This window comes from Paramormyrops kingsleyae, chromosome 8 (genome assembly GCF_048594095.1).
Source record: "Paramormyrops kingsleyae isolate MSU_618 chromosome 8, PKINGS_0.4, whole genome shotgun sequence".
Lineage (NCBI taxonomy): Eukaryota > Metazoa > Chordata > Actinopteri > Osteoglossiformes > Mormyridae > Paramormyrops > Paramormyrops kingsleyae.
Genome location: NC_132804.1, coordinates 21,810,378 through 21,838,117, shown reverse-complemented (window position 1 = coordinate 21,838,117; position 27,740 = coordinate 21,810,378). Strand labels below are relative to the sequence as shown.

The 27,740-nt window shown below is 41.0% G+C and overlaps 1 protein-coding gene across 2 annotated transcripts in view; it reads left to right on the top strand.

Moving 5' to 3' along the window:
* The first annotated feature begins 1,372 nt into the window (after positions 1–1,372).
* gnas (GNAS complex locus) overlaps positions 1,373–27,740 on the top strand; it is a 44,527-nt gene continuing 18,159 nt past the window's right edge. Inside the window, exons 1-2 of one of the 2 annotated variants that reach the window (XM_023795429.2) lie at positions 1,373–2,038; positions 22,718–22,790. In XM_023795429.2, coding sequence (XP_023651197.1) covers positions 1,783–2,038; positions 22,718–22,790 — 329 coding nt within the window. In that variant the 5' untranslated portion in view covers positions 1,373–1,782. Of the gene's footprint in view, positions 2,039–15,121; positions 16,716–22,717; positions 22,791–27,740 lie in introns of those variants that run through there. The other variant, XM_023795430.2, reaches the window with a different exon arrangement.

Below are 27,740 nucleotides of genomic sequence, written 5' to 3'. Positions count from 1 at the left end.
TGCTAAAAACCTGTAGCCACTGAGCAGTAGATGTAAACTTTGCAATGATGCGACTTGTTCCATAGTTCAACGATAAAAACCGCCTTCTGTCAACCGCCACCATTTTAGAAGGTCAATCATCCTAATTTAAGAAAAATGCATCCGTTAATCCCACAAAATCGTCCATTATCAGACTGCGTTTATTATCAGAACATAAGAGGCGACCTAATTACAAATTAGTTTTGTATTGATGTAGGATTGGGAAGCAGCACAATTCAAGTAATAACATTATGTCTTAGAAATTTTGGCTTTAATCATGGCACATTTCTGAAGTAACGTCCAGACATTCACACCATGGTCACATTTTTTCGATACAAAATTTAATGAGTCTGTTAAATGACGTTTTCAAAGCATGCACATATGGAAGGTTTACATATACGGCAACGTTTCATACTAATCGCAAAACTCAGCATTTACAACAAGGAAAGACTATTTACTACCGGATTAATTTAAAAGTTACTATATGAAAAGCGATATTGCGTTAATTTTGTTAACATATTCTCCCCATGTAATATAAAATAAGCATGAAATGTATAGGGCAACCTAATATTTTCATATTAAAATTTGGAGTTCAATCTGAAATTTGGAGTTACTTTTAGCATATTATTAGGTAACATAAAATATATGATGGAGATACTGTTTAGTGTATAGTAAGAAGGAATATACAAACATCTGCAGATGCCTAGTCTACTAAATTCAAATCAAGATTTAGGATGAAAATAAGGTCAACTTACGTGGATGGATGTTTCAATCAAAAATGCACAGCGACGTAGGCACCCTGGCCTTTAAAAGGTAGCCTATTCTACATTTACCTTCGTTTTATAGGGTCGGTGTTTCGTACTGTAGGTAAGACTTACTCAAGATCTGACTCCAATAGTTCCAAGTTGAGTCACCAAATTACAAAAATAATTAACAGTAACATGCGACTACACAGCTATAATACAGCATAGTTAAGAATGTTACTAACGAGTATAATGGGGTAGTACCATTGTTATATGAGGAAAAAATCCTCAATTTTCCATGTCATGATTAGTTAGGTTCTAAACCTAAAATGAAGCCAGAATAAAAGAACCATATATATTTTCTGCATGCAAATAGAGATCGAAAGAACAATTTTAACTAGCCTAGGCCTACATACAGTGATCTTTTAAATTAACGATTTAAATTGCAATATTAGTAAGAGAATCAAAGTTTGTTCACACCCAGCAAGCCGAAGCGCTCAACCCGCGTACCGCAACATGAAGCCTGACACGGGTTTGCTTTTGCGAGTCACGTGACGCGAAGCGTGGCTCGCCGTGCTGTTTTTCTGCCACCCCCCCCCCCCCCCCCCCCGGCACTTCTTTAAGCCGAGGAGAGAAAATAATAAAAAAGAGGGCGAGCCATGTGAGATGAGGGGCAAAAGGAAAGCCATTCCGTCTCGGACAGGAAAGTCGTGTTTCCATCTGTAGATTTTAATCAGGAAACGGAAGACGGGCTCGACGAAAGGGGTTGGATTTCGAGTCAGAGCTGAGGATAGGGGGTGCGGGGGGAGAAAAAAAAGACCTTGGGACGGGAGTTTGGACAGCTGGTCGCCCAGCAAGGTGGAGTGGACGGCGGTTCTTGGCTATTCGGCACCGTGCAACTCGCCCTCCCACCCGATCCCCTGGATTATAGCATCGCGATTATGGTATTTCCGCCCTGTCAATGAGTGCATCTGACAGCTGAGCTAGCGATAACGGTTTTTTCCGACACCGGCCCAGAGCTATGGGGATGTGTTATAGCCTGAGATCCAGGTTAATAGGACCCCAGTCTGCGATTACCTATGCTGGACGGGCGGGTGGTGGCGCCGGGATAGATGGGGAGAGCGGACAAGCGGACAGCGATCCGCAGATGCGGGACCGGCGCAGGGTCGAGGAGAGAGCCCGCATCAAGGCTGAAAACAAGCGCAGCCGCAACATAGACAAGACCCTCAAAGCGGAGAAGAGGGAGTACAAACAGACGCACAGGCTGCTGCTCTTAGGTGAGTGGATCATTTATGGAGCCCCAAGCTTGTCTTTCAACCTTGCACCGCCGGCGCCAGGCAAACAAGTCCACCCCCTCGCCTCAGTCAGTCATTTCTAAGGCTTGTCTTGCTGAAGCTCACTTTGGTTTATGTCGTGTTAGAAGTAGAAGTGAAACTTTACAGCGGCGATTGCGCCCCTTTTCAGCGGAAGGGCCGGCTGTTTTCCTCATGAAGCGCAGTTCTGAGGCTCTGAGTCATTCCGTCACAATTTAATCATCCTCTCATTTGCTCATGCCTCGTCCGCAGGTGGTTAGCTAGGGTGAAGAGGGGAGAAATGGCAAAAGGGGTGAGAGAATATGGAAAACTGACTTCCTAACGGGGCATGTTATTGGTTATGCCCCCCCCCCCAGGCCCAGCTTTTGGTTACAAGAAACTCAGCATTTTGAGACCAGACTTTATATTGTGTGACGGTTTTGTCGGGTTCTTAACACAGACATTAAAAAAATGTCTATCCTAACTCCATGTTGGAAAGTTAAATAGTCTTTTGCAAACCATATGAAAAGAAATTATTTTGCCATTGCAAATACATCTTCCAAAACAGATAAGCTATGAAATATCTTCTTAAAATGATTACTTGCACTGAAGCTGTTTTGTCTTTGATTTAATACATTGTTTTAAAATGTGATTGTTTGACAAGCCAGGGATTCTTAACTAAAACATCGGCCTGTACTTCTCAGAGGACATGGAATGAAGTATTCTTGGGCATCCTCTGATTTGGAAGCACAGCAGTAGGTTTCTATGCCAAAAACGTTCACCTCAGTGTTCATGTACTCACTGATCCTGGTACTATTTTACTATCAGTTGAATTTTATATGTTCTTGGTCCAATGCAGGGGCGTCGTTAGGTGCATTTTAGGCCCCCCCCTCCCCCAAAATATTTTTTAGCCCCCCCCCCCCCAATAAATTTGTATTTATTGGCTTAAGTCATCAATAGCTTTTTATATTATATATGTTTGTCATCACCCCCCCCCCCTAGTAAAGACTCAGCCCCCCTACCCATTCTTCTCTAACTATACCCCTAGTCCAAGGCAAAGGTCTCTAGAGCCATGTAGCGATTTTCCCAGGCTTTACGTATCGTAAAATACCGGACCCCCCCCAACCACAATCGCCCCCCCCTCAATAGTCAAATCCTGGAATCGCCCCTGCTTCAAGGCATGTTCTTTCATACCTTGAGCAAATAACTTAAATGGCTTTCTAAATATACAGTTATATGAATCAACTGAAAAGTCGTTTACCCATTAAGTAAAAACTCATTAACGGCAATAAGCGTTTAGTACGGTTAATCAAATTAAACCCTTAGAAAACTAAAAGTCAAATGTGATTTTTGCTCTGATTTTAATGACTAGATGATTTTTTTTTTCCGTGAGGGGGGCTAATTGAGGAGGGGGCCAATTGAAGGAACAAATCTGGAACTAACGTATGTATCTTTTTTAGTTTTTGGCTTAGTGTTGATTCTGCCATCCGTTGTCACCCCTAGTGAGTTAAATGTCATTGGTAAGCTTGTCGGCCGAGATGAGAGAGGAGTACTGAGACGCAAGAATGGCTAATGACTAGTTTGGAAAAGCCAAAAAAAAAATATGATAAACTGGTCGAAACAATGGAAAGTAAAACCCCCATAACTTAAAGAAGTTGTTAACAGAAGGAGCCTTGTAAGCTGCTTGCATTCCTCCGTGTCCCAAGCATGGTCCCCATAGATCGCTAACACCCCCCCACCTTCCACCCAGGGCTTCATTAATTAGTTAATTCATTAATGAATTTACTGTGTGTATTTCTGAATGTGACTGAGTACTTTTACGCGGACATGGGGCAGCGGGCAGATGTGGGCAGATGTGGGCAGATGTGTGCAGATGTGGGCGTGTCTGGCCGCCTGTGGACGGTGATGTGGAGAGAAAAAGCAGAGTAGAGGAAGGTTTATGAAATGTTTTGTCTTTTTTTTTTTTTTATATGTTCAGGGTAGGAAAACTCAGCGCGGCATGTCTGCCGGGACCAGTGGGGGAGAGGGGGGGGGGGACTCTCAGGACATTCAGTCAAAACTGAAATATAAACAGGCACTGACATTTTGTCTCCCTTGGACAGTTTAATTTCTAAACTTACCCTGATAATGAGGGGAAAAATACACCAAGATTTATATACAGCAGCGTTTTTCAACCCAGTCCTCAGCGACCCCCATACAGATCGCATTTTCGCTCCCACCCAGTCACCCAGCATACCTGAACCAGGGATTTGGTGTTTCTGATTGGTTGGCAGCTGGGAGAGAGCAAAATTGTGGACAGTCTGGGGGTCTCTGAGGACTGGGCTGAGAAACATTGATATACAGCATTGACATTTCTCATCAAAAGTTTAAGAGAAACCGGCAGAAACGGCAAGATTTTTTGAAGTCATTTCGATAAATATTTTCTATGTGGATATTTGCAGTTACTTCACTAGGATACTGCTCGTGGTCACTAACTTGGTGTTGGGCGAGCTGTGCATTTTTCTTTGATTAAATCCTTTTGTACATTTCATGCCGTACTGTGGAAACCGACGATGGCTGGTAAAAGCTTAGGCCAAACCCTTCTCAAGATCCAAGTGTAAATATTAATTGATCGATCAAAAAAAAAAATGTCTAAATGCAGGATTCAAGAGAGCAAAGGAGCGAAAAAACGACAGCAGGAATTGGTAGCTAAAAAAAAAGTGGGAAATAACGATGTGAAAAATAAAAGGGTGGAGAGTAGACGGTTATGCAATTGGCTGAAGTATAGCAAGGCGCTGTGACAGCTTGCCGGTGGCTGGGGATGTGTCCGTGGCCAGTTCCCAGCTTTGCCGAGGCGGGTGGGCGATTGGACACTCATTCTCATGTCTTGGCCAGCAGGGACGGCGTGCGTCGGCCGCTCAGGTGACACGTGGGAGAGGGGAAGGCAGAAAATAGGAGTGGGGTGCGATGAAGTGGGAGAGCGAGGACGGTTCGCGCAGGAATGTACGATTTTCCGTCCATTTTGTGCATTTTGATTCTACGTAGAAGATACACTAGTGAAGTTGCCTCATGCAGAGCTAGTTGAAGGAGAGGACGTGTGGTATTTATTAGAATAAAATAAAGGTTGTCCAGCATCTTCCTGTAGGGATAGACCCTGGGTGGGTAGGTGGTGAAGGACAGTTGTTTTGAAAACTCCTCTGGGGACCTCAGTCATTCCAGACATAAGGTTCATTGGTGCCAGTAGGTGGCTAGGATGTGTAATGTCTAGTGGGGCGAGCAGCTTGAGAACTTCTGGGGTAGAAGGTAGGTCCAATGGTAAGAGAATGCAGCAAAGGTCACCTTTATTGCACCTGATATGTCCTGTACCCATAATTCTGGTGCCCTAATTTGACACAAGATGCTAAACTGGTATTTAGACTATGTTCATTGGCTGAGATTTTGTGTGATTCTTGCAAAAGGCAGGAGGACAGACATCCCCCAGCAGAAGTGCCATGTGTGGAAAACCTTCTACCACATGACTTTGTTTTTGCTATTCCTGGAGCAACTAGATATCCAGTGTCCTGCGGACAAAGCAGTGTAACTGACAACTAGAGGAACATGCAGATAATAGAACAAGCACCTTGTATGTAAGGAGTGTGAACCTTGGAGCATTACAGTCCAGATTAAGGCTGATGTCATTTTATCTAACTTATTTCTTCTTTATTCAGTGCACAGCATTTGCAGGGAAATGTGAGCCATTTCATAAGACCCACGCTGACACCTGAATGCAGCCTAATCGGTTAATGTGCTTGGAATTCGCCGTTAAAATGGTGACATTCGTGCTCAAGATACTTTCCAGTTGTAAACCAACCAGATTTTCATGTCGTTTGAAATTTAAGGAGCGGTCATATCCACGGTCCTCTTCGAATCCCCTGGGGCATTGTGCATTCTTTCACAAAGAAAGAAAGCTGTTTTTATTTTGTCATCAGGCAAAGTTGGAAGCTAACAGTGTTAAATTAAGCACTGCTTAAAGAACCGGCTCTTTCAGTGCTTCTGTATCTTATGACCAGATGGTGTACATTGATATCCTTTGTGAGTGGTGTTTGACACTGAAATTTACTGATGTACAAACACTTGCGATTAGCACTGTTGCTAATTGCTTTGTCCTGAAAATAATTTGCTCAGTGGGACACGCCCTGCGCTCCTGCTGTATCTGCAAAAGTCTCTGCGACGGGAACAAGAACACCTAGCTAAGCACATTTTTTTTATTTATAGATAAGAATATCAGAGGTTTCACATTCGCTATGTTTAGGTGGCCCTTTTTGTCGACACACTTTTTATGTTTGTACCTATTTATGTTGCTGGATATTTCATTTGAGCTAGAAATATGGAACAAAGGTACAACTGTAGAAACCTTCCTGGGGTCTTGACTGAAGCCTTTATATTAAGCTCTATGCCGAACATCATCCCTGTTTTGACAGTGTTTTTGTCTTTTGTCTTCTTTGTTCTTAAATGTTGTCTAAGTTGACCATTCAATTTCGTTAGTTATTTTGATCACTGCATCTTTTAATGCATATAGCTATTTCAGAGTTATCTCTCTGCTCTGTGTGGGTATTATTCCAATACATTCCATTATTCATACAAAAAGCTTTGCATGACACATTTATTTATACAGTTTATTTGGAATTCGCCTCTTAGCTTCTTTTGTAATGTATCTAGTTTCTGTCATTTTAGACATACCTGTAAGGAAAACATACAAAACAAAAGAGAAATATAAGTTGGAAATATTACAATGTTTGGAAAATAACAGCAAACCAAATTCAGTTTCCTAGCTCTCCATTCTCACCAGACCAGCCAACGATCCTGTTGTTTTGTTTTACTCATTCAACTCAGAATCCTTTGCTTTCTTTGTGATGTTGTCCATGTTGCTCCTAGCACCGTGAGTGGTTTTACTTCCAAGGGTCTATAAAGCCATGAGACTGAAGGATCACCTGTAGCAGATCAATTTGACACATGCTGCGTTTGTGCTAAGTACTGTAAGGTTTATGTGACTTTTATTGTTTCGAATAAATCCAGCATTTTCTGGTCCATGGTGAACTTTTGCAAACTGTGAGAGGGTCAGTCGGCTTTTTCGCAGCCCAAAGGAAGTTGGTGTCATCATTTGTGAAGGTCCTCTTTAGAGTCCAAAATCAGTCTTGTGCTGTTAGGTCGGTGACGCAGTCTTTGGCTGCTGGAAATTTGCATTAAAGATACTGACTCATCAACATACTGGAACAGATGTTTATTTCTCCATTACAATTTTAATTTCACTGAGCATTCAGCCTAACTTAAAAACAGCATGAAATAACTTCACCATTTACACCTGGTTTGTGTTTCTTTGGAGAGTCTCGCTGGATTTCAGCTGGAAAGGTGGTCCTGTGAACTTTCATAGAAAAAAACTCCCACAACAATGTATTGCTGACTCTAAACAGGCACCGTATGTTAGTAGGCTGTGAGCATGGTCAAGAGAATTTATGTGTCAATGAACATGTAGCTAGGAAAAGGTTAATTATTTTTAAGGCAAAGGTTATATATGCTTAGCTATGCTAACATGGCGCTGTTTTGCATGAGCCACAGAAAGATACAGATTGAAAGGTTGCTTTGTAACATTAGGTTCCAAAGAGGCTAATACTACTACAATCTGACATATAATCTAGTATCTGTTATGTTGATTACTGTGTAAGTGCAACCTTTTTCTTCAGTGGCACTTGGTCAAACTAAATATTTCCTCAGCTGTTTTAAATCTTAGCCATAAGATCATTAAGCCTTTAATGGAGGACTAATTTCTTTTATTAAATAAACGTAAGAATACTATTTTTGTCCATCTCCACCTTAAGTGGAATGCCTGTCCTCTGCTGGCCAGAATTCATATTGCAACTGCTCTTGAGCTATGCATATACGTGGTATCTTTGTCTATATTACATTTTTATAGTTTGATTGGTATTTATTGCTGCATATCAGGTCAAGTATCTCATATAAGGTTGCTAAAGTAGGACATCCATGAATCAGGATTCTATCAAAACGTAGATTCACCTTTGGATCATAATTTTTTTAATTTGCCCCCAACGTTACGCTACCTGCCATATGCAACGAACAGTGATGCTTTTATTATTCAACACTTGTCCTCATTTGATTAACGTTTTCTAACATTTGAGTTTACGAATATAGGGCCACTAAGTGCATTAGGCCTGCCGTGTTTTTCCTTTGAGGAACTAAGTTATCAACTGCTCTTTCAAGAACGTAAATATTAAAAAGCCAGCGTAGCGAGTTATAACTGGAGTTGTATTAATGTAGTCTTATCACTGACGTTCAGACGGCTTGCATGTAAGTAATTGTGGAATGTGACCTGAAATATGGTTGTGGTCGACTTAAGCATAGCTATGAGGCGAGTTTGCCAGTATAATTACATTCTTCACTGTCAGCCTGGAGTGTCTACACAAGCAGATACTGGAAGGTCTCTCGCTGCCATTGAGAGGTAAAGTTGCAGCACGCCGGTAGAATCTATAGTCACGACATCTTACTAAGTTTTGTTTACAATGAAACCTGTTAGTAACTCCTCCAAATGTTTGGTTTTTTCCCTGTAATTGAATAACGTATAATGAATTATACAGTACAGTAATGTTTAATGAAATATACGGTGCATGTCTTAGGCAGTGGGGATGTCTCAATAGTGAAAGTGATTAATTGTTGTTGTTCACACACTACAGCACACAGTGCACAATAACAAAATGTGTCCTCTGCATTTAACCCATATGTGACATTGTGACACAGCAGTAGGAAGCTAAATGACGTTTAAATGATCTTCATATTATCTTCATGGTATCAATCTATGATTTTATGTCTGTCGAAGTCTGTCAGCTTATCCGTTTCAAAACCTCTTCAAAAATCACCCCAGTATTTGCAGCAACCATCTAATACTCCCATACGATTTATGACCCGACCACTAGCGCACGCTGTTTGGCTAATCGACACCTCACTTATTTAAATAATTAGGTTGATTAATTAATTGAGCTTGTGGTGAAATTTAAGAAAAGCATGGAATGGCTGGGGTGTTTGGGAGCTGAAGTGGTGTTCATCTGGCCATCCAGCAAGATATCAATAACTTTTTGGAGAACAGAAGAAATGCCGGTTTACTTTTTATTGTGTTGATATTGAGTTTCATATGTTCTAATGCTAAATATCTTTTTCTGAGCAAATATAGACGTATTACACAGATATATAGCTTATTAGTTCTGTTTTTTTTATGTGAGAAAACATGACTTGATTAATCAACTTTAAAAGTTTGTTTATTCTGAAATGCAAACTTCCTCCATTTACAGTCTTCACTTGTCTTCAAAGGAACAATGTCTGTTAATTGTAGTCATGAATAATACTCTTCATGACGTTATATTGTTTGACCAGCAGGAGGTGCTCCTTCTTCTGAACAAACTAAAATACCTGTGTTATAGCACGGCCAGCATGAGAGCACTAGGCTTCAAATGACACTACAAACTGAGTCCCTAGCTCTTTGTGGTCATTCAGATCACATGACAACCATACATTGAAATCCATATGGGTGTAACTCCTGTCTAGATTTTATTTCAGGTCCAATCCGAAATCCAAAGGCATTAAAACATATCGAGAGGGACGAATAAGTCCTGACATCTTCAGCTGATGTATGGTGGGCATCCTTCCACAAAATGGCTGCCACGCTTTATACCGGTGTCATCTGAGATAACTTACTGTTCGTGGGGAAAAGTATGAGAAGATGGCGCACAAGGAAGTGGGGGCATCCCACACCCAGCGGGGCTCGGGGTTCGAAAGTGTGTCCCATTAGTTGTGTTTGAGACAGTGGCCTGGAGAATGTAAACTGGAACAGGAGGGGGAAGTAGAATCCGACGGCCCTTGCTCTGTCATGGTGGGTGTGGAAGCCACGCATGCAGGGAGAGACGATTGACCTTCCCTAAGATAAACAGCCGGCCAGGCATTATTAAATATGAGGGAAAACATTCAGCTCAGTACTGAAAACTATGAAAGAACTACCCAAGCGTTCTGTGTTAGCAGTTAAAATGGCTCATGATAGCACTATGGTTGGAGCAGACACTTAAACCAAAGATGGCTTTACCCATAATGCTCTGCGAGACAAAACAGCCCAAGGCTTGGTCATATTCCTTTCATTGAATAAAACTTCACTACATGATTAATTAGCTTCTACTCTCCATGTATGTTCCTAATCTTGAGCCGTTGTGTGTTTTTTTCCTTTTAATCCCTGACAATAATTACAAGGTAGCAAATCATAGGTATGTCTGCCTTGTAATATGAAAAGTTGGAAGTGTGGTTTTTAGTAAATGGCTGTAATAATTTGGGCACATTGCGTTACTCTGCCTGCAAACAAATTTGTGTGTAATGCATAACCAACAAATAAGGCAAGTTACCCATGAGAAGTATGAGAAGATGATTCCTAAATCAGCTGTGCCTAAAATCCCTCTGTATTTGCTTTTTGACCGTTTGTATTTCTCAAGGAGTGACTGAGGACACAGCTATACAATATGAACCATGTGTGTTGGTTTAACTGTCTTTTGCGTGGACAAATTTTGAGAACCTGTCACCTACAAAGGCAGTAACTGCTTAAAAACGAACGCTGAGTGGATTCCCTTGCAAAAACAAACATTTTTACTTAGTCTGTTAATAAAACAGAGTGTTATATTTTCAGATATTGCTGATTTCTGAATGGGGTTTAGAAATCATTCATTGCATCAAAATGAGACAGTAACGCAAACATTTCAGTAGATGTCAATAAGATGAAAGATTTGGGGAATCCCGGCCTATCAGGCCCCCACGTGGAAATGACTCATTTTATTTGCTCATCTTAGGTGGGAGCTGCAAATAAACAAGGAGGTCAAAGTGCAGCCCCAGCCATAATAGCATGTGTTTTGTTGTACCAGGGTGAGACCGGGAAGAAGGTGGAGCTCTGGGCTGAAAGAGAGTAACAAAGCTAGAAAAGTTATTCTCTTACGTTGTTGTCCTTGACGTGTAGCTACCTATTAGCTCTGGAAACCAAACTAGAGCAAAAGGAAGATGCTCTGCAGAGCCGACCTGTCTCTGCCCCCCACAGCTAGGGCACACCCTCCGACATCTTTATTTACCAGCCGATTTAGTGTCAGATTTCTAGTCTTTATAAAATAATAAGGTTGTAATAAGAGATTCACTTTCGAATGTTAATGATCAGACGTTATCGTTGAAGCTTAAATGTGTTGGCTTTGCTATTGAGGTTCCATCGAAGCATCTCTGGTGGCTTCTGGTTCAGCATTTTTACACAGATATTTTAGTGGATCACTGACGGCAAAGTACTTCACAGGGTTCTACTTCCATCGTCCTAATCAAACTGGGCAGCACTAATCCTTGAACACCATGCTAGGTGCTGCACTGGTGCTGATGTTAACACCTTCACCAATAATAGTGTTGCTCAGTGTTGAACCTGTGCCTAATGCGGCCTGTTTCCTTTTCTCCTTCTGTACCAAACTTACTCGACATATATTATAATTTAACATATCCTTATATATTCCCCTCTCAATTCCATGTTTATATACCCGTTTACATAATGTCATTAAACATAGTTGTAGATGCCTTTCTCCAGGGTAAACTACATTTAACTGATAAAGTAAATGATGGCAGTGTCTAAGGTATCCCCAGCCTTTGGTTCAATGCTCTCTGGGATAGGATGCAGGCAACCTTACAATGGAAAAGCGATTATAGAAGATGGATTGAATAAATTATGATATTAGCAAAAGATAAAAATGCAGACTTGTCTATAATTAGAACAATGCACATCTCTATTTGATCATTTTAAAATTTGAATAATTCCACCCCTTTTCATGTAATTAAATGAAAAAGAAAAAAAAAATATTACAATGTGAATGTTTCTGATGCTAAGACTGGCAGAACAGACTTGTGTTTTTACGTAGATTTATATTCATATTATTAGCGGCAGAATTAAAGATGGCGCTATAAAAACGTGGGTGGGATCTCACAATTTGGAGTTGAACTCCTCTTTACCTTATGTTGCTTTCTGCTCAAACTGACTGACCTGTTCATTCCCATAATGCACAGCAATGGCCATGCATTAAGAGCCCTAAGAAGAGTGGCTCTTCTGACATTTTTTTAACACACATTTGACATGGATCCCGTGTTCATTGGTGTCCCGTGGTAGGTGGAGCTGTACTACGTAAAGTCAACGCCGGCTATATCACTAGTAACCCCATTTACTGAACAATCAACATGGATGCAACTGGAGTATCTGAAAAGACAGTCTTTGGTGGCTGAATTCCATGTAAAACACAACCTGTCTGGTTTATGTTAAAAAAAAAAAAAACAGTGTTTCCTTGTGTATTTCCCCATTACATATTTTATTTGATGCTGTTGGCCAGAGTAAACTGAATGTAAGTATAATATTAACCATTGTTTACTAAACAAGAATTCAGATTTGCGCATTTTCAAGTGATGCTTTCTAGTATACACGCGTTGGCCCGATGCGTTCTAGTATACACACGTCCTCGCACATGTCACATATGCAGCGCATGCACGATCTGACTTTTCTGCATTTTTTTTAAATGTCCATTGTCATTCTTAGCATGCCGTCCATCTTGGAACTCTTCTTTGTGTGGCCCGTATATTCAGCTTAAATGCCAGTAATACCTTGAGATTCTTTGTGATGAATGTTCCTTAAAAAACAGTGCATCTTAATTCCAGAAATGATTACACTTAAAACAGTGTGCGGTATGTTTAGCGGTGGTGTGCATTTGTGTGGGGCCCCGAGGTCTGCGGAGCCCGTCTTGGTCATATACAGTCACTACACTGGGGGGAAGGAGGCACTGAAGTATCTTTTTGAAATGGCCCCCAGAATCGACAAACCTGCTCATGGCTATGTTTAGATGTCTGGAGGACTCTTCCGTGCAGTAATGTGCATCTTTAAAAACCATATCATCGGACATTTTACTGGCTAAATACCTTGATACAATAACAATGCCTCTTGGGACTTGAACCAAAAACCATCAGGTTACAGGTCCTTACTCAGAATGCTACTAGTATAACTGGAGTGATCATATCCATACGTTTTTATGTTAGCTACCCTATGAGCATGCCCAGAGAATTCCCTTGGTTGAACTAGATTATTAGATTATTATCTTAAATACACAAATTTCAACTGCTGATTTGAGTTGTCTGTGCTCACTCCAGGAAACTCGGTCTCTAAAAAGTGCCAGCGACCACATTTGGGTCTGTAGGAAAATAAGGTGTGGTTGCATTTGGCATTAACCTGCTAGTTGGCCAAACCACAATCACTACATTTTGAAAAATGTACTTGGCCTGGATATTAGATGTGTCTAGATATAAAATTACTATACCAATGAGCTCTGGTAGACTCAGTGGTACTGATCTCAGGTTCGTACATCATTAATGAATCGTGATGCATCTATCTGAAATAGTTACTATATTTACTATGTCTGTTAATTCTGCTATCCTTTGTGAACTACTGAAGGAACTACTGAAGGAACAAGTAATGAATAACAAGTAAAATACTGATCTCATGTTTGTTCATCATTAATGAACAATGATGCATCTTTTATCTCAAGTAGCTATTATATTTATTCATGATTTGTACTTCAGTAGTAAATGAGTAGGGCAATGCAGTGGTGCAGTGCTCAGCACTGTTACCTCACACCTCTGGGATCTGGGTTTGAGTCTCTGCCATATGTGTGGAGTTCGCATCTTCTCCCTGTGTTGTTGTGTGGTTTTCTCCAGGTACTGTGGTTTCCCACCACAGTCCAGAAACATGTTGAGGTTAATTGGAGTTACCAAATTGCCCATATGTGATATGTGTGAATGGCGTGTAAATGAGCCTTGTGATGGGTTGGTGCCCCATTGTGGGTTGTTCCCTCCCTTGTGCCTGTAGCTTCTGGGAAAGGCTCTGGTGACCCTGAATAGGATAAATGCTTACAGATGATGGATGGATGGATGGATAGTAAATGAGTACTTATGCCCAATCAAGTAAAGTGTTACTTACTTAATATAAATGAGAGTGAGAAGTATAGAAATTCACTGACATTTGACACATCAAATATGAATTGGCCAAATCTCAATGAACCTCAATGATGTTGCTCTTAGTATGGGAATGTGTGTGTTGTTGTGCCCTTATTGTTGATAAAACTGTGTGTTCTGTGACTGCTTTGCATCCTATTTAAGTCTGGAGATTATTGCATGTTTCCTGAGAGTTTCTGGATCATCCTGACCCTAACAGTATAAGTGTTTATTGAAAAGAATGGGCTTTTCTACAGTAGTCTGTTGCTTTGTTCATACTTTTATTTGGTTGTTTTTGTTTGTTTCGTCATACTTTCTCCACCCTGCCCAATTAAACCAAAGATCCTTTCTGGTAATTGTTATTTTCACCCTAGTTAAACAAAAGTAAAATGCTAAACAGGAGCATATTAACCCCACGAGCCCCCCTCCGAACCCCAGACATCAATGTAATTTTCCAAAACCTCCAGCTGAAGGACTTGCACCACGTTGTCGTCATGTTGCACTGCAGGTCATGGACAATGGAAAGAATGGACAGAAGGATAGATGGGCTTTTAACCCATGTATACAAGTGCGTGTTTGATTTTATTTTTTTATTGTCCCTACCTACCAAAATGGTGTTTTAAATTGCAGTCTGTTATAAGGCTGTAATGGGTTTTTAATCTGAAATACATCGGCTTTACAACTCAGAATAATCACCCGCTTGGGTTCCTTGAAAACCATATGAATAACGTCAAGAAAGATTATTTAAATCATTATATTACGTCCTACTCATTGAAAACGTGCTTCGGTCTGCTCCAACCATAGTACTATCATCCAATTAAGTATTTGGAAACATAGCGTTACGCTATTTTTCTACTTATAATAAAAGCCTTTGGACATTTTAAAATACCAAATAATGTTATATGTTTATTTTTAAAAATGTAGGTAGGATTTGCGCTATTTGAGGCCCGTGTATATTCTTCTTGCTTTGAAGAGGGCGCCTTTTCTCTGCAGAATTGCAACTTGCTGACGTCCCGGGTAATCATGTGATTAGAAGCAGCTCGTTCCCAGGGTTCAATGAGAGCCTTTTGCCCCACCCCATCTCTTCAGCGCTATCTATCTCAATGTACAATTCCCAGAGAAAGGGGGCAAAAGCCTAATAATACCCCGAATAAACCGATTTTTCGGCGTCTTTTCGGGAGCGGGCACGGCCTGTTGATGAAGAGATCGCTGTCATAGGGGTGGGGGGGATCGCTTCTGGCGAGCTATGGCTTCTTCATGTATGTATGTGCACATGTATATCGCCACCCGATTTCAGAAGGAATTCAAAGCTTAAGGACTGACATACGGCTATACCTGCGAAGAGCCCTGAAATACGGAAGGATTTCCAGCAAATTCGATCAAATCGGACGAGCCGAATAAAACCGAAAAGGAGCGGAAAGGGGGATCGGTGACCGCTGCCGGGGAAGCTTTCGGATGTGAGGAGAAATACAAAACTGCAGCCACAGAAAAAAAAAGACCGAGAAGGGCCTTTTTTGGATTCGGGCAAACCCAGCAAGCAAGAACCGTCGCAAAAAGGGGGAGGAAAAAATAAATTTCTGGGCAAAAAAACTGAATTTGAAAGACACTGTGGGATCAACTGGATCTATTCGTGGATTTTAAAAGGTTCTTACCAAACGTGAGCCAGGCAAAAATGATCCACATTCCGTCATTTTAGTGGGAATATTTATTTTTTATTTTTTTCAAGGCTCTCTCTGCTGTTCGTGCCTCTGTCTCCGAGTGCTGGTAGACAGATTGGAAAGAAAGAAAAGCAAAAAAAATAACGTCCTTCGTTTTCGGACCTCTTGAATTTTTTATATTCCCCTTTCTTACACTTACATTTCAGGAAATTCTTGTTTCGTGCAGGATAAGTAGATGGATTCGCCGCAGGAAATTTGCTAAATCGGTTGTGTCGGGATATCTGTTCACCGGGAAAAGGCGTCGCGAGTGTCCCGGTATTACTGCCGTTTGTCATTTCGCGGAGAAGCCGAGGATGCCGGCGGCACATTTAATGCCTTTAAATGCATAAAATGTGTGCCGTGTGATTTAAAAAAAAAAAAGCAAAAAAAATAAGAGTAATTAACCGTGCAGGAGGGCGGCCCGGCTTGTCGTCATCGGCACTGCCACCCTTTCCCCACAGACTGATACATTTTAGGCAATTTCACGCAGTTAACAGTAATTACGTTACCAAAACGGCATCGTTCGCAGAGTCCGCTGGCTTAACTTGGCGAAAGGCGATATAAATGTCACAAATCTTTGGCGGGGCGTTAAATTGGTGGGCCAGCCTAGGGATTTAGGAATAGTTTAATTTTTATTTTATCAGCCCCCTCCTCCTTCCCCCCATCCCACCCCACACCTCTCCCTCCCATCCACCCCCCCGTCTCCCTTCCTTCTCCTCCTCCTCCTCCCCCCCGAACCCGGTACCGGGGTTTTATTTTATTTTTTTTTGGGAAGATGGGTTGTTTGGGCAACGGTAAGACCGAGGACCAGCGAAACGAGGAGAAGGCGCAGAGGGAGGCCAACAAAAAGATAGAGAAACAGCTGCAGAAGGACAAGCAGATATACCGGGCCACACACCGGCTGCTCCTGCTCGGTAGGTGTCGGCCGCGGGAGACACGGCCCTTCGGACATCACATGCATGCTGTATTTTTCTGTCATATTAATGCATTCAGTCGTGCCCGTTTGCTGGGCTGCTGCACGCCTGCTATATAGGAACGGATGTGGAGCGATCGCTCATGTTGTGCAGGCCGTGAAAAGGGGTGCCATCCGCTTACAGAGGGTATCTGCCCTTAATGTCACTTTTATTGAGAATATAGTACATCCTTTAACGGGGTAACGCTAACCAGATTTTCTGGATTATGTGATCCAGTAAGGCCAGGCTGCGTAGATTTGTTGTGCTGTGATGTTTACTAAACCATCTGATTGGTTTTATGTGTGTTTTTTTTTTTATTAATGTGATGTTCTTAGGTCTTGTTTACGATTGGTTTTGTCGCATTTTTTTTATACCGTAGACCCGCTTCATAAAGGCGGATAGTTTAATAAGCACCGGGTGAAAATGGCTCGACGTGTTCGCCTTTAAGTGTTTTGAAGACTTATTTCCGTGTACGAGGAAGTGGTGGGTCGCCGTAGGGAAAAACGCACAGGCACCGCGATCTCTGCATTTTACAGACGCCATCGTGCTGTTTTTATGCACCTTTACAGCTCGACAGGCTCATGCGATTCGTGTTTTACACAATTCCATTCTTATTAATGTATTAGAGGTACGCGGAGTCAGTTGCTGGGCGGTTATTTTAATGTAGTTTTGTGTATTTCCCGAACTAGTTCTGTAGTACAAATGACAAAACACCTTTTAACGGGACCCGAAAGGTATAGGTCACTCCTGTTCAGATTTCAGAAAGCGTCCGGAAGAACAGGGTCTGTATATGTATATGTGTGTATGCATGCATGTGTCTGTGTGTGTGTGTATATATATTTATTTTATTTTATTTTTTGGTGTGCTGTGCCAGGTTGGTCAGTATGAGGAGCATAATTTTAAAAGTTTTTGACTGACAAACTACAAGTAAAGGCAGTAGAACACGAAACACTGATGTGTTACATTGTGAAGTACAGAGCCGGGTTGTGGGCATGGAGGAATATTGCATTAGTTAAATCAAGTGAACGTTTTCAATGTGGGAAAACATTTTACCTTAGATTATCGTTGACGTGAACTTGAAAGGGTGTGTGTGTGTGTGTGTGTGTATACACATACATACATACATACATACATACATACATACATGTGCACACACAACATAAACTGCTGACAGAGGTGGTTCCTGTATGTATTTATGTGCATATTTAGCTTATTTTCTGAAGGTTTACTTACACACAGTGCTGTGGACCGATTGGGTTTCTGCTGTTGCCTTGCCTGAAAGCTACCCTAGCATGCCCAGCCGTGTGCTCGTAAGGGCCTGGCGCTTCCTGGGGCAGGAAAACGTCTTTGGTATAAGAGCAGGGCCTCTGTGACACAGGCACGCATGACTGGTCATGTGGAGAAATAAAGAAAACGAGTGTGTGTGCGTTTGTGTGTGGAGGCATCTCTTCTTCATCAGAAGGGAATTCACAGGAAAACACACAAGACACAAACTGGACATTGTGCAAAAACCTTTCCATTTGGAAGCTACTCATTGCTTTAAATATTTCATTTTTGGTTCCCGTTAAGTGTGTTTCTGCAGAGAACATTGCAGGCTAGTATCACATGATATTCAACACCATTGCAAACTACGGCATTTGAAAAAGTTCTTGCTTTTATGCAGAGGGGTGAAAAAGCCGAAATGCTGTTCTCAAAGTCTAAATTGTTAATTTAGTGCTCTTGTCACACATTTTGGTCTCTGCAAAGCCAGGCCGGGTGCCGGTGATTAATTAAATGTGCTGGAGGCTCCTTTTGCCATTGCTGTGAAATCGGGTAACAGTTGGAGGCCTTCTGCTGAAGTGCCAGGCTGCCCTGCCATTGCACGTCTTTTGTGAAATTAACCTCAACGCAGTTTGGAGGGCTGTAGGACTCATGTAGCACATTGTTAAGCTACACAAGGGCCACGTCAGGCCTCTATTGGATGTTTTTTTTTTTTTTTTTTTTTTTTTTTTTTTTTTTTTTTTTTTTTTTTTTTTTGTTGTTTAGTATGTTTCTCTCAACCCAAATGTGAGCTTTTCTCATCGCCTTTGGGTTGAGTGGAAGAACAGTCCATTCTCAGGGGAAGGATCACCCCCCCCCAATCAGTGAATTGTTTATTCCTAATTGGATTCTTTTTATGCTGACAGATGAGGTTAATTGTCTGTTTTGGGATATTAATTTGGCAAAATCTGAGCTGTGAGTACGTTGTATGTCTAGTGCCGCCAAGGCGGGATGTAACTGTCCTTTTGGATGTCATCTTGTATTTATGTTAGAATTAATATGTAATTCTTTAATAACCAGCTTTATAGTACCTTTTTTTTAATCTGTAGAGTTAGTAAAGCGTTCTCTCCATTTGTGTCCTGTTCTATATTTACATGGAGGGAAACTAGGGAAGTTTTTATGAGATTTACCTAAAAGCTAACACTTCATATTTGGAAGTTTTGAGTGTTTATAATGTCTGGTTTTGTGATGTATGAAATGTAGCTGCTAGTTTCCTATAAGTGTGTTGGGTGGAATTGCGCATGATTCAGGTGGCCATTTGCCCTGTCACCTTCACTGCTTTCTACCTGTTCATAGCACCAGGGATTTGTGGATGACCAAGGATTGTAGGCCAGAATTAGTTGATTCCCAACTTATAATAGAAGTGTTACCACTGTATTGGAATTTTCCTTTGAAAATGGGGATAAGGAATAGATGCTGTGAGTGAATTTAGAAGAATTTTGTTGATTTTTTTTTTTTCTCTCCCAGAGTGTTTGTATCTTTACACAATTTTGAAGCACAATTCGGAACAGAAATGCCTCTTGTTGATGTCAGAGAATGAAATGTTTTTGTTAAACATCCAGTTCTCTGTACAAGGTGCGTGCGCAATACAATACAGGATATTATCTGGTTGTGAACAATAGGAACTTAATATCGCTTTTTTTGGGTGGAATTTCCCTTTAAGTGTCTTTTGCACCAAGGCTGCACTTGCTGTAGTGCTGCCGCAGTAACTGTAATGTCCCGATTTCTTTATTACATGCCACATCATAACAGGTGTCACTTTGCAAGCTAATCTCACAGACATACATTTTGGGTGGCTTGTGGTTAATCCTGATAGGCAGTTTGTAATATTCACGTGTTTATAGCAGGTGGTGAGAGGACTAAAATCTGCATGTACCTTGCATTGTAGGTCTGTGTGTTTTTTCAGCCAGGGCAGTGTACATTATGGGATGGCATGAAGCCAGCAAGGACCTGGAAGTCTATATAGGGAAGGCTTCCAGTTTCCATCAGCTGAAGAGATGGAAGCCTTCTTTCGACAGCTACTTTTCCGGAGAGCCCTATGGTTGTTCAGATTAAATTTGGATTATTTGGAAGGGAGTCTCTGGTTTTTAAATCCCCTTTTAGCAACTTGAGCTCTGGTGATTGGGCTGGTGTCCTTCTGGAACACACCCCACCCATATTGGGATATCTAGCCTTTGTCTGTGGAGTTCTTGAAGTGTCGAACCTCTGCATGAGGATTTTGGAGTGACCCGTGTGTCCTGTTTGCAGTATCCGACCCTGTGGGGCTCCACTGTTTGCTTCTGTTGATAAAGATGCGTACAGCTCCCACCATAATCTATACATGCTCCCATTTCAGAACGTGTCCTCCGTCCTGTATACTTTCTGATGATGCCTTCAAGACCTTTTTAAGTAGGGCTTTTTTGGGGACGCTGTTTCCCGTTCTGTTGAGTCACAAGGTCTTGGTTTTCCAGCCAAGCCGGCTCTTAATAAATTACATGATGGCTCAGCCAGTGCTTGTATGCCGGGTAGCCTGACCTCGTGTGCTGTTTGTGCATCTTAGCAGGTGTCCGTATATAAGTCTAAGCCCCTAATACTGTCTGTTCTGCCATGTCACCCATTCGGTGAAGCTTAGATTTAGTACAAGTGTGTTCACTCACTCACAAGGAACCCAGGAGAGATCTTGGTCTTTTGGTAAACCTGTAAAGTGCCTTTCTCATGCCATAGAAATACATTTGTTCCAGACTTGTACGCATCTACTATCCCAAAGCCCGATGGATTATCGGTTCCATGGGTATTAATAAAAAAAACAAAACAAAACGGCATATATGTCTTGGAAAATTTTCGTGTTGGTTGGTTGCAGGTTCATAAGGTAATAGAATAAAGTAAAATAGGAATAGTTGTGTGAACATAATTAATGAATCCAGCTAACTTCTGTGATAGTTTGTCCAGTCTTGATTATGGTGGTCCATAGTTGATAACAGACCAGGTACACGCACCAGACTGGACATCAGAGTGAGCAACACTGTACTGATGTAAACTTCCATACTTGCATATGTGAGTTACCTGCCAAGTGCCGTTTTAATCATCATGTTTATCTTTGGTCTGCAGTTTCAGAAGCAGATTCTATGCCAGCCTTATGGAGATGTTTGGCAGTAATGCTAAATGCAATGCCACCACGCTACAGTCACGTGCCTAATAACTTGGAGAGCTTTAAAAAACCTTATTACAGCAGCAGTGGTGGGGTGCATCACCACAAAGTCAAATGGTGAAGACGTTGTTATCTTTTATCATTATAGACCAGTGTATAATTTATCCAGTTGCCCCTGTTACCTTTTAAAACTGTTTAGTCTAGGATAGAATTACTCTCAAAATATAATTCCCATGTGTACAAGACATCTGCAGCGAATCAGCCAGAGTTATCAACTCTGGATTTTTATCACCCCGAATCCCACGATTTATGCAAGCCCTACATATTAATTTCTTTGTTTCTCGTTTGTTTCACGTGGTTCTTCAGGTCCATAATTTGCCATCCTGACAGACGGCCGTCTTCTTCCCTGTGGTTTTCCCCTCAGCCTCTGAGCTTTAAACATGTTCTTATCTCTAGCCTATCGGTTTGTTCAGTGCAGCTCAGAGTATCACGGAAAACATGACCGTAGAATATTGACGCAGAATGCGTGGATCAGAGCCTTTAACTCCGATGTATCATACCCACCAGTGAACGCGGCCAGAATTAACTAGCATTTCTAACTAGTGTTTCTCATACTTAGAACCTCATCAATTCTTTAAAAAAAAAAAAAAAAACTTAGGGGCATAATGGTGGCAGGTTTGAAAGTCTAAATGTTTGGTATCGATGCTCCATTAAGTACAATTAGACCTTCTTATGTTGCTTGAAATTTTGATTCCCATCGTTCTAAGCATGCACTCCCACAAACCTATATCTTTCTTATTGTAGAACTTCAAAATTTCAGTTGCCCCCCCCGTCTTCACCTCCTTTTATATTTGGGGTGTCTATCATACTTCTAACGTTTAGCTTATTAGCTAGCAGCTAATTTTATATTTGAGAGAAAACCACTTTGTGTGTCTTCACTCTAATCTTTTACATGAATGGCTTTAGTTTTTTTTTTCTCCTTGGGAGGGATCATTAGAGACTTGAAAATACCTATTTTGATTACATTAGACACCCCTCGTTAGATCTAGCAGTGTGTGGCTTCTTGCATGACACACCAGTCCAAAGCTCTGGTTTTACATGCATAGCTGTGCTAACAAGCCAGCAACACCTAACCACGCCTCTGTATTTCACAGCCTGGTAAAACCACTGGTTGTATGGTTATAGGTTACTTATAACCAAATTCCTGCCTGCTGCCAGAATCACATGCATACTGATGCCATTCTATGTTTGCAGGAAAGCGTTGGGGCTGTAGGATGGATGTTTGTAGTCTCCATCAGGTGTTGTGAAAAAATGAGACAAAACGTGTTTTTTTTTTAAATATTTGTCTCCATGACAAGCTGTCAGATGATTGCCTTTTTGTTTTACTAAATTTTGGTTCTGCATTAATGTTAATTAAGGCCCGTGAATGCGTGTTGTTTCTTTGGTTTATGAAAGACATGGGATGAATCTTTCCAGACATTAAGAACTGTCCTTCCTGTGATCACACCAGTAACCTCCACCCCGGTTTTGTTCACAGGGGCTGGAGAGTCGGGAAAGAGCACTATAGTGAAGCAGATGCGGATCCTGCATGTCAACGGCTTCAACCCAGAGTAAGTGCCCCCCTCCTCTCTACAACTCCTGCCGTCATGTGATTTGTCCAGTATTTTCTATCTTCCTACTTCCACATCAGTGCTGCAATCAGAGTATCCATCAAACTTGTTCCCCCTTGCGATTATTCTTGCAGGCTTTCTGTGCCTTATTTTTTTTTCCTTTCTTTTGTCTTTCATTCGATTATCTCCTTTTTCCCTCCATCTGATTCATACTAGAAGCGTCATGTCATGCCAATACATGTTTATTCATGTTACCGTGGTTTTATTTAGCCATAGAAATTAGAGACTGGGACCTTTTTAGACTTGAACCTAAACTTAGTTTAGCTGGTGACTTGTACTATAAAGGTCCTGTATGTGTTTTTTTTATTATTTATTTTTGACCTAGTAACAAATCGGAGATGACTCTGAAAATGGAGACCATGGTTTTCAAGTGTGTCCAATTTCAGAGGCTCGTATCCTGACCCTCTGTGACTCCTATGAGAGCGGCGCCGTGTGTACATGCTCATTCAGAAAGTTGCCTGCCACAGGATGTACCGACACAGATCACCTGCTCGCTGTCATTGGCTGAAAAGTTGGGGCTGAAAAGATGAGGCTGAAAGCAAGTGCTGACAAGCTGTGCTGACCAACCAATCCATTGAGTCATAGGGAATTATGGGCAGTGCCCAGCGCTCATGAATGGCCAATAAAAATGTCACAAAATGTTGCTGGCTTTCCTGCTAGCTGTGTGGCTGCTGCAATGTGTGTGACTTTTTTTTAGCATCTCTGAGAGGGAATTGAAGGCACTAAGAAAAGGGCTGCAGCAAGTAAAGGTAGAAATAGCCACTATGGCTGCAGACAGTCCACTATAAGCCGGGGAAGGTGATTGGCCGCTCTTTCCATACAGTCACGTCAGGTTAATTGGTTTCACGTGTTTTTTTAAATTTTTTTATTCTGTCTTGCAGCAGTAGACTCTCCATAAATAGTATTTGGATTTTTAGTAGATAACCCTTCTTCGATTTGGTTCCATGTCCATTTTGGCATTTTATGACTTATGAAAACTTGCTATTCCGAGATTCTTTAGTTTGAATGTAAGCCTGGCCTTGTGAAGTAGCTGTAGAAGGAAGACCATGCTATTTAATTGGGCATAGCTGAGCTGCATTTGCCCATTTTGCTAACACCATTCATGTTAAGCAAAATTTAATTTGGAGCGTGTTTGGGGTACCCTGCAGGTGTGACTGCCATTTGACGTGAGAGGCGATCTGTAGTGTTATAGATCTGTAGTGTTATAGATCTGTAGTGGCAGGGGAGGGATTTGACTGGCAACCTCCCCTTGTCTCCATGGTAGGACAGAAAGGAAGAGCAGAGTCTCTTGCATCGTCAGTGGTGGTGTCGTTATTGTCTTTTCTGTCGTTCTCTGTTTTCTTCCCACAATGGTGTGTTTGGTCTCTCTCCCTGTTGGCAGATGGGTTGGATTTTTTTGATGTCTTCTGATTAAATAAATGGGAACAGGAAAGCACACCTCTCTTTGTGCCGTGTGGGTTTTTTCATCGTTTTTCTGCAATTAAATAGCTCTGTGATGAGAGGATGCGGATAAGGTGCCAACAGAACTTTGTGGCAGTCCACATGAGGACCTATGGTTATGCTGGTGTTAAAAAAAAAAAATTATTGAACCCATTTTTTAAAATGTTAAACATATGCAATCTACTGTTTTTGTACTCGTTTTATTTTAATCTTTGGGACGGTTGTCAAGGACTCAAAAGTAAGTCGGGGCGAATACATGTTTAATGTAAAGGATATGTGTGTGTGTGTGTGTGTGTGTGTGTGTGTGTGTGTGTGTGTGTGTTTTATTCCCCTGCAGTTGTATCTAAGCTTTCCCCCTTTCTCCCGTGTGTAGCAGAGGTTGAGTGAAATGCAGTTGGACTAGTTTGCGGCTTATGACACAATTTGAATCGCCAGCATCTATAGTGATCTAAAGCCATATATATATACACACATAAGAACATAAGAACATGGTTTTAATATGTTTTTAATATATAACAAATATAAATTGTGGAAAGGTTTTATCTCCAAAGAAGGTCGTACATTCCAGTTTGTTCCTGGGCTTGTTGTTCTCATAACCCAAGGGCGAAGAACGCCAGTGTCTTACATGTTAGATGCATTCTTACCATGGCACTTTTGTTTTTTATTTATGTGTGGAAAATATGCAAGACTATCAATGAACAGGATGTTCATGAGTAGAGATTTGCGCTCCCTTTATGTCAGTTTCTTCTGGCGTGGTTGGTCTTTCTCCTCATTTGTTCTGTCCCAAAATGTTGTTTTTTCTTGATGTTACCCTTCAAGGCTCATCACATTAGAAGATTGAGCCCCACCTCCTCTTCAGGTTAATTCTTTTCCTCTCTGTGATTGTTTGGTGTAGAAACAAGATTTATGGCTTGTTGGAAAGTTAACAAGCAAATAATCCAGTGTTTAAATAATGTAAATTGCAATGGGTTTATGAGGTTTTTAGACACCATTGGTCAAGAAACACAGTTTTATAGAGGAATATATAGATTAATTTAATAATAGTTTGCTTTATGAAAATTAAGTCCCATTTGAAGCTACATAATTTTATTAAATAGATTGGCTGATTTTAAACTGCCCAAATCAGAATATAAATATGAAGCCTACATTCCTCTGTTGTAATGAATGGGGTACCTCAGGGTTGCGTATTGGGGCTGCTTTTCTTTGTGTCATCAGTAAACTAGTGATTTTACAGGTAGTGGAGCAAAATATTTTGCATGTAACATGTTTTCTTGGACTTGTGAATGACAACCATCACTTCTGCTCTGAACAAAAAAGGGAAGGTTAGAATAGTGCCATCACTGTGTGTTTGACTTTTCTCGCCCATGCATCTTCCATTTATGTGCCGTTTCATCCATTTTGCATGCGTTTTTGAAATCCAGGAATTTACTTTCATTTCATGAAAATGATTCTATTAATACATATATTTGGATTGCCATTCCAGCTGTCCTAATTTAACAGCAGATTACCGAATTAGTCTCAACTGTTAGCTGTGAAGATACTGGCCTTTTGCAATCATGGTCACTCTGAACAGGCCTTTGGCTTGAGTGTCCTGTTAATCAGTCAAATGATTTTTAAGCAATGTAGGTTTTGTTTTAGACTGTAAAAATGCACAATATTGGCTGCACACTTAAGTGCACACTTTAGTCCAAAACAATTGAGGCACAAGAATACTATAGTCACGCTGCTGTTTTCCTGAAAGTGCTTTTTTTCTCTCATCTGTGACAGAGGAAGAATTAAGTGTTGGCTTTAAACATGTCTAAATGTCATTCTGGCTATGAATGGTGACATTACAATGTTGTGCTTGTCTAGGTAGATGTTTCCTTTGAAGGTGAAGTTTATGCCACAAATCCCCCCCCAAGCAGGGTGAGAGTTTCCTGAATCTCCTGGGCAAATGTCCTGGGTCAGTTTGCATACAAGTATATTTTAAGGAGCATAACATTAGCATATGGTGTGCCTTCACGCTCAAAGGAAGAGGTCAATGAAAGATAAGGATCTTCATGCCCGTTTGCAGAAGCGGAGGACGGATCTAACTGCAGGTGTTGCAAAGGGAAGTCTTCTGCCCCCAGTGCATTTTGTGGTTATCCCTCCCGTGGTCCTAATTCTCTGTGTGCCCTTTTGTGACATTTATAGGAACAAAAAAATGCTCTCCACAAATCTGCTGCTGAATTTTCTCTGAGTTATGGCTGAAGCAGAGATTCTAGGTTGTGTTCCCAGTTTTATGAAATATTTTTCTGGGCAAATAAGCTGTATTTTGTAGTGTCTAATTTAATAATTCATCATTTGTTTCTTTGTTTTAAAACCCAGGCATATGGCATAGTGTCACCGTTCTAACATCCCCAGTGATGAGTGTGTGAAACACCCCCTGAAACATAAAAATTGTCATTTATAGAATCAATACGAAATGCGCCATTTGGTCAATGTGCGAGTTCTGGGTTTTGGGCCTAAAAACTTACCAAAGAAGGTCATCCTCAAAATCGCCAAAAAAAAGAAGACCTTGATTTTTTTTATAGCTTTTCAATAAACTTCCACCTTAAAACAGCACCTGTTTGAGGGTGCATGAGATCCATATGTGTCTAGACGAGACTGCAGGTTCTTGAGATGGTTGAAATGCTATCTGCTAGCAGCACTGAGACTCCTTTCAGACTGTGCATAAATATTAGTGTAGTGGAAGCATTAACAAAGTGTGGCACTAATGAGGGAGCTGTGTTGACGTTCTGTTGTTTAGTTGATGTTGGTATCCAACACGACTTGGACACTAGGCCAGTTAAGTACCGTCTGCAAGGGCCATTCCTGGGATGCAGAACAGTAAAATTTGCATCAGTGTTCTCAACCATGATAGTATGTGCTGCCCAAACTACTACTAAGGAAGTATACGATATGATCCCATCTAGCTGCCTTTGTTTGGGTCAAGCTTAATGCAATATTTTATATCAGAAGTTTGTCTGTACTGTCTTGTTAGGGCTCTTTGAATTGTGGTGTCTCACATAAAAGGATTTCTTATGTTGTGTATCTAGGCCACCATAAATGTGAAAAATCTTGTTTCTTGCAGAGTTGCCCCCTGTCTTCCAGGGGTTTGGCTCTTCTGTCTGCAGATCTGCTGTGGAAACGGCAGAAGTAGGAAGGTACAGAGAGAACTGGGCAATTAAATATATGAGAACATATGAGAAGATACGAGTTTGGCTTTTTGTTGAATTTTGCAGTTTGCTGGAGCTTGATTTTTTTCAGCATTTGAGGTCTTCCAATTAAATGAATTTCCAAGTTTTATAATGGTACTTTTTTCCCCCTCATGGATATTATGATCCAGGGAAACTTTGTGTGCAGTTTTATTTTGATGTTCTGGTTTGCCTTTTTAACGTGGTCTTCGGTTTATTTTAGATCATTAAGATGTGGGGTGATGGAAGAGTGATG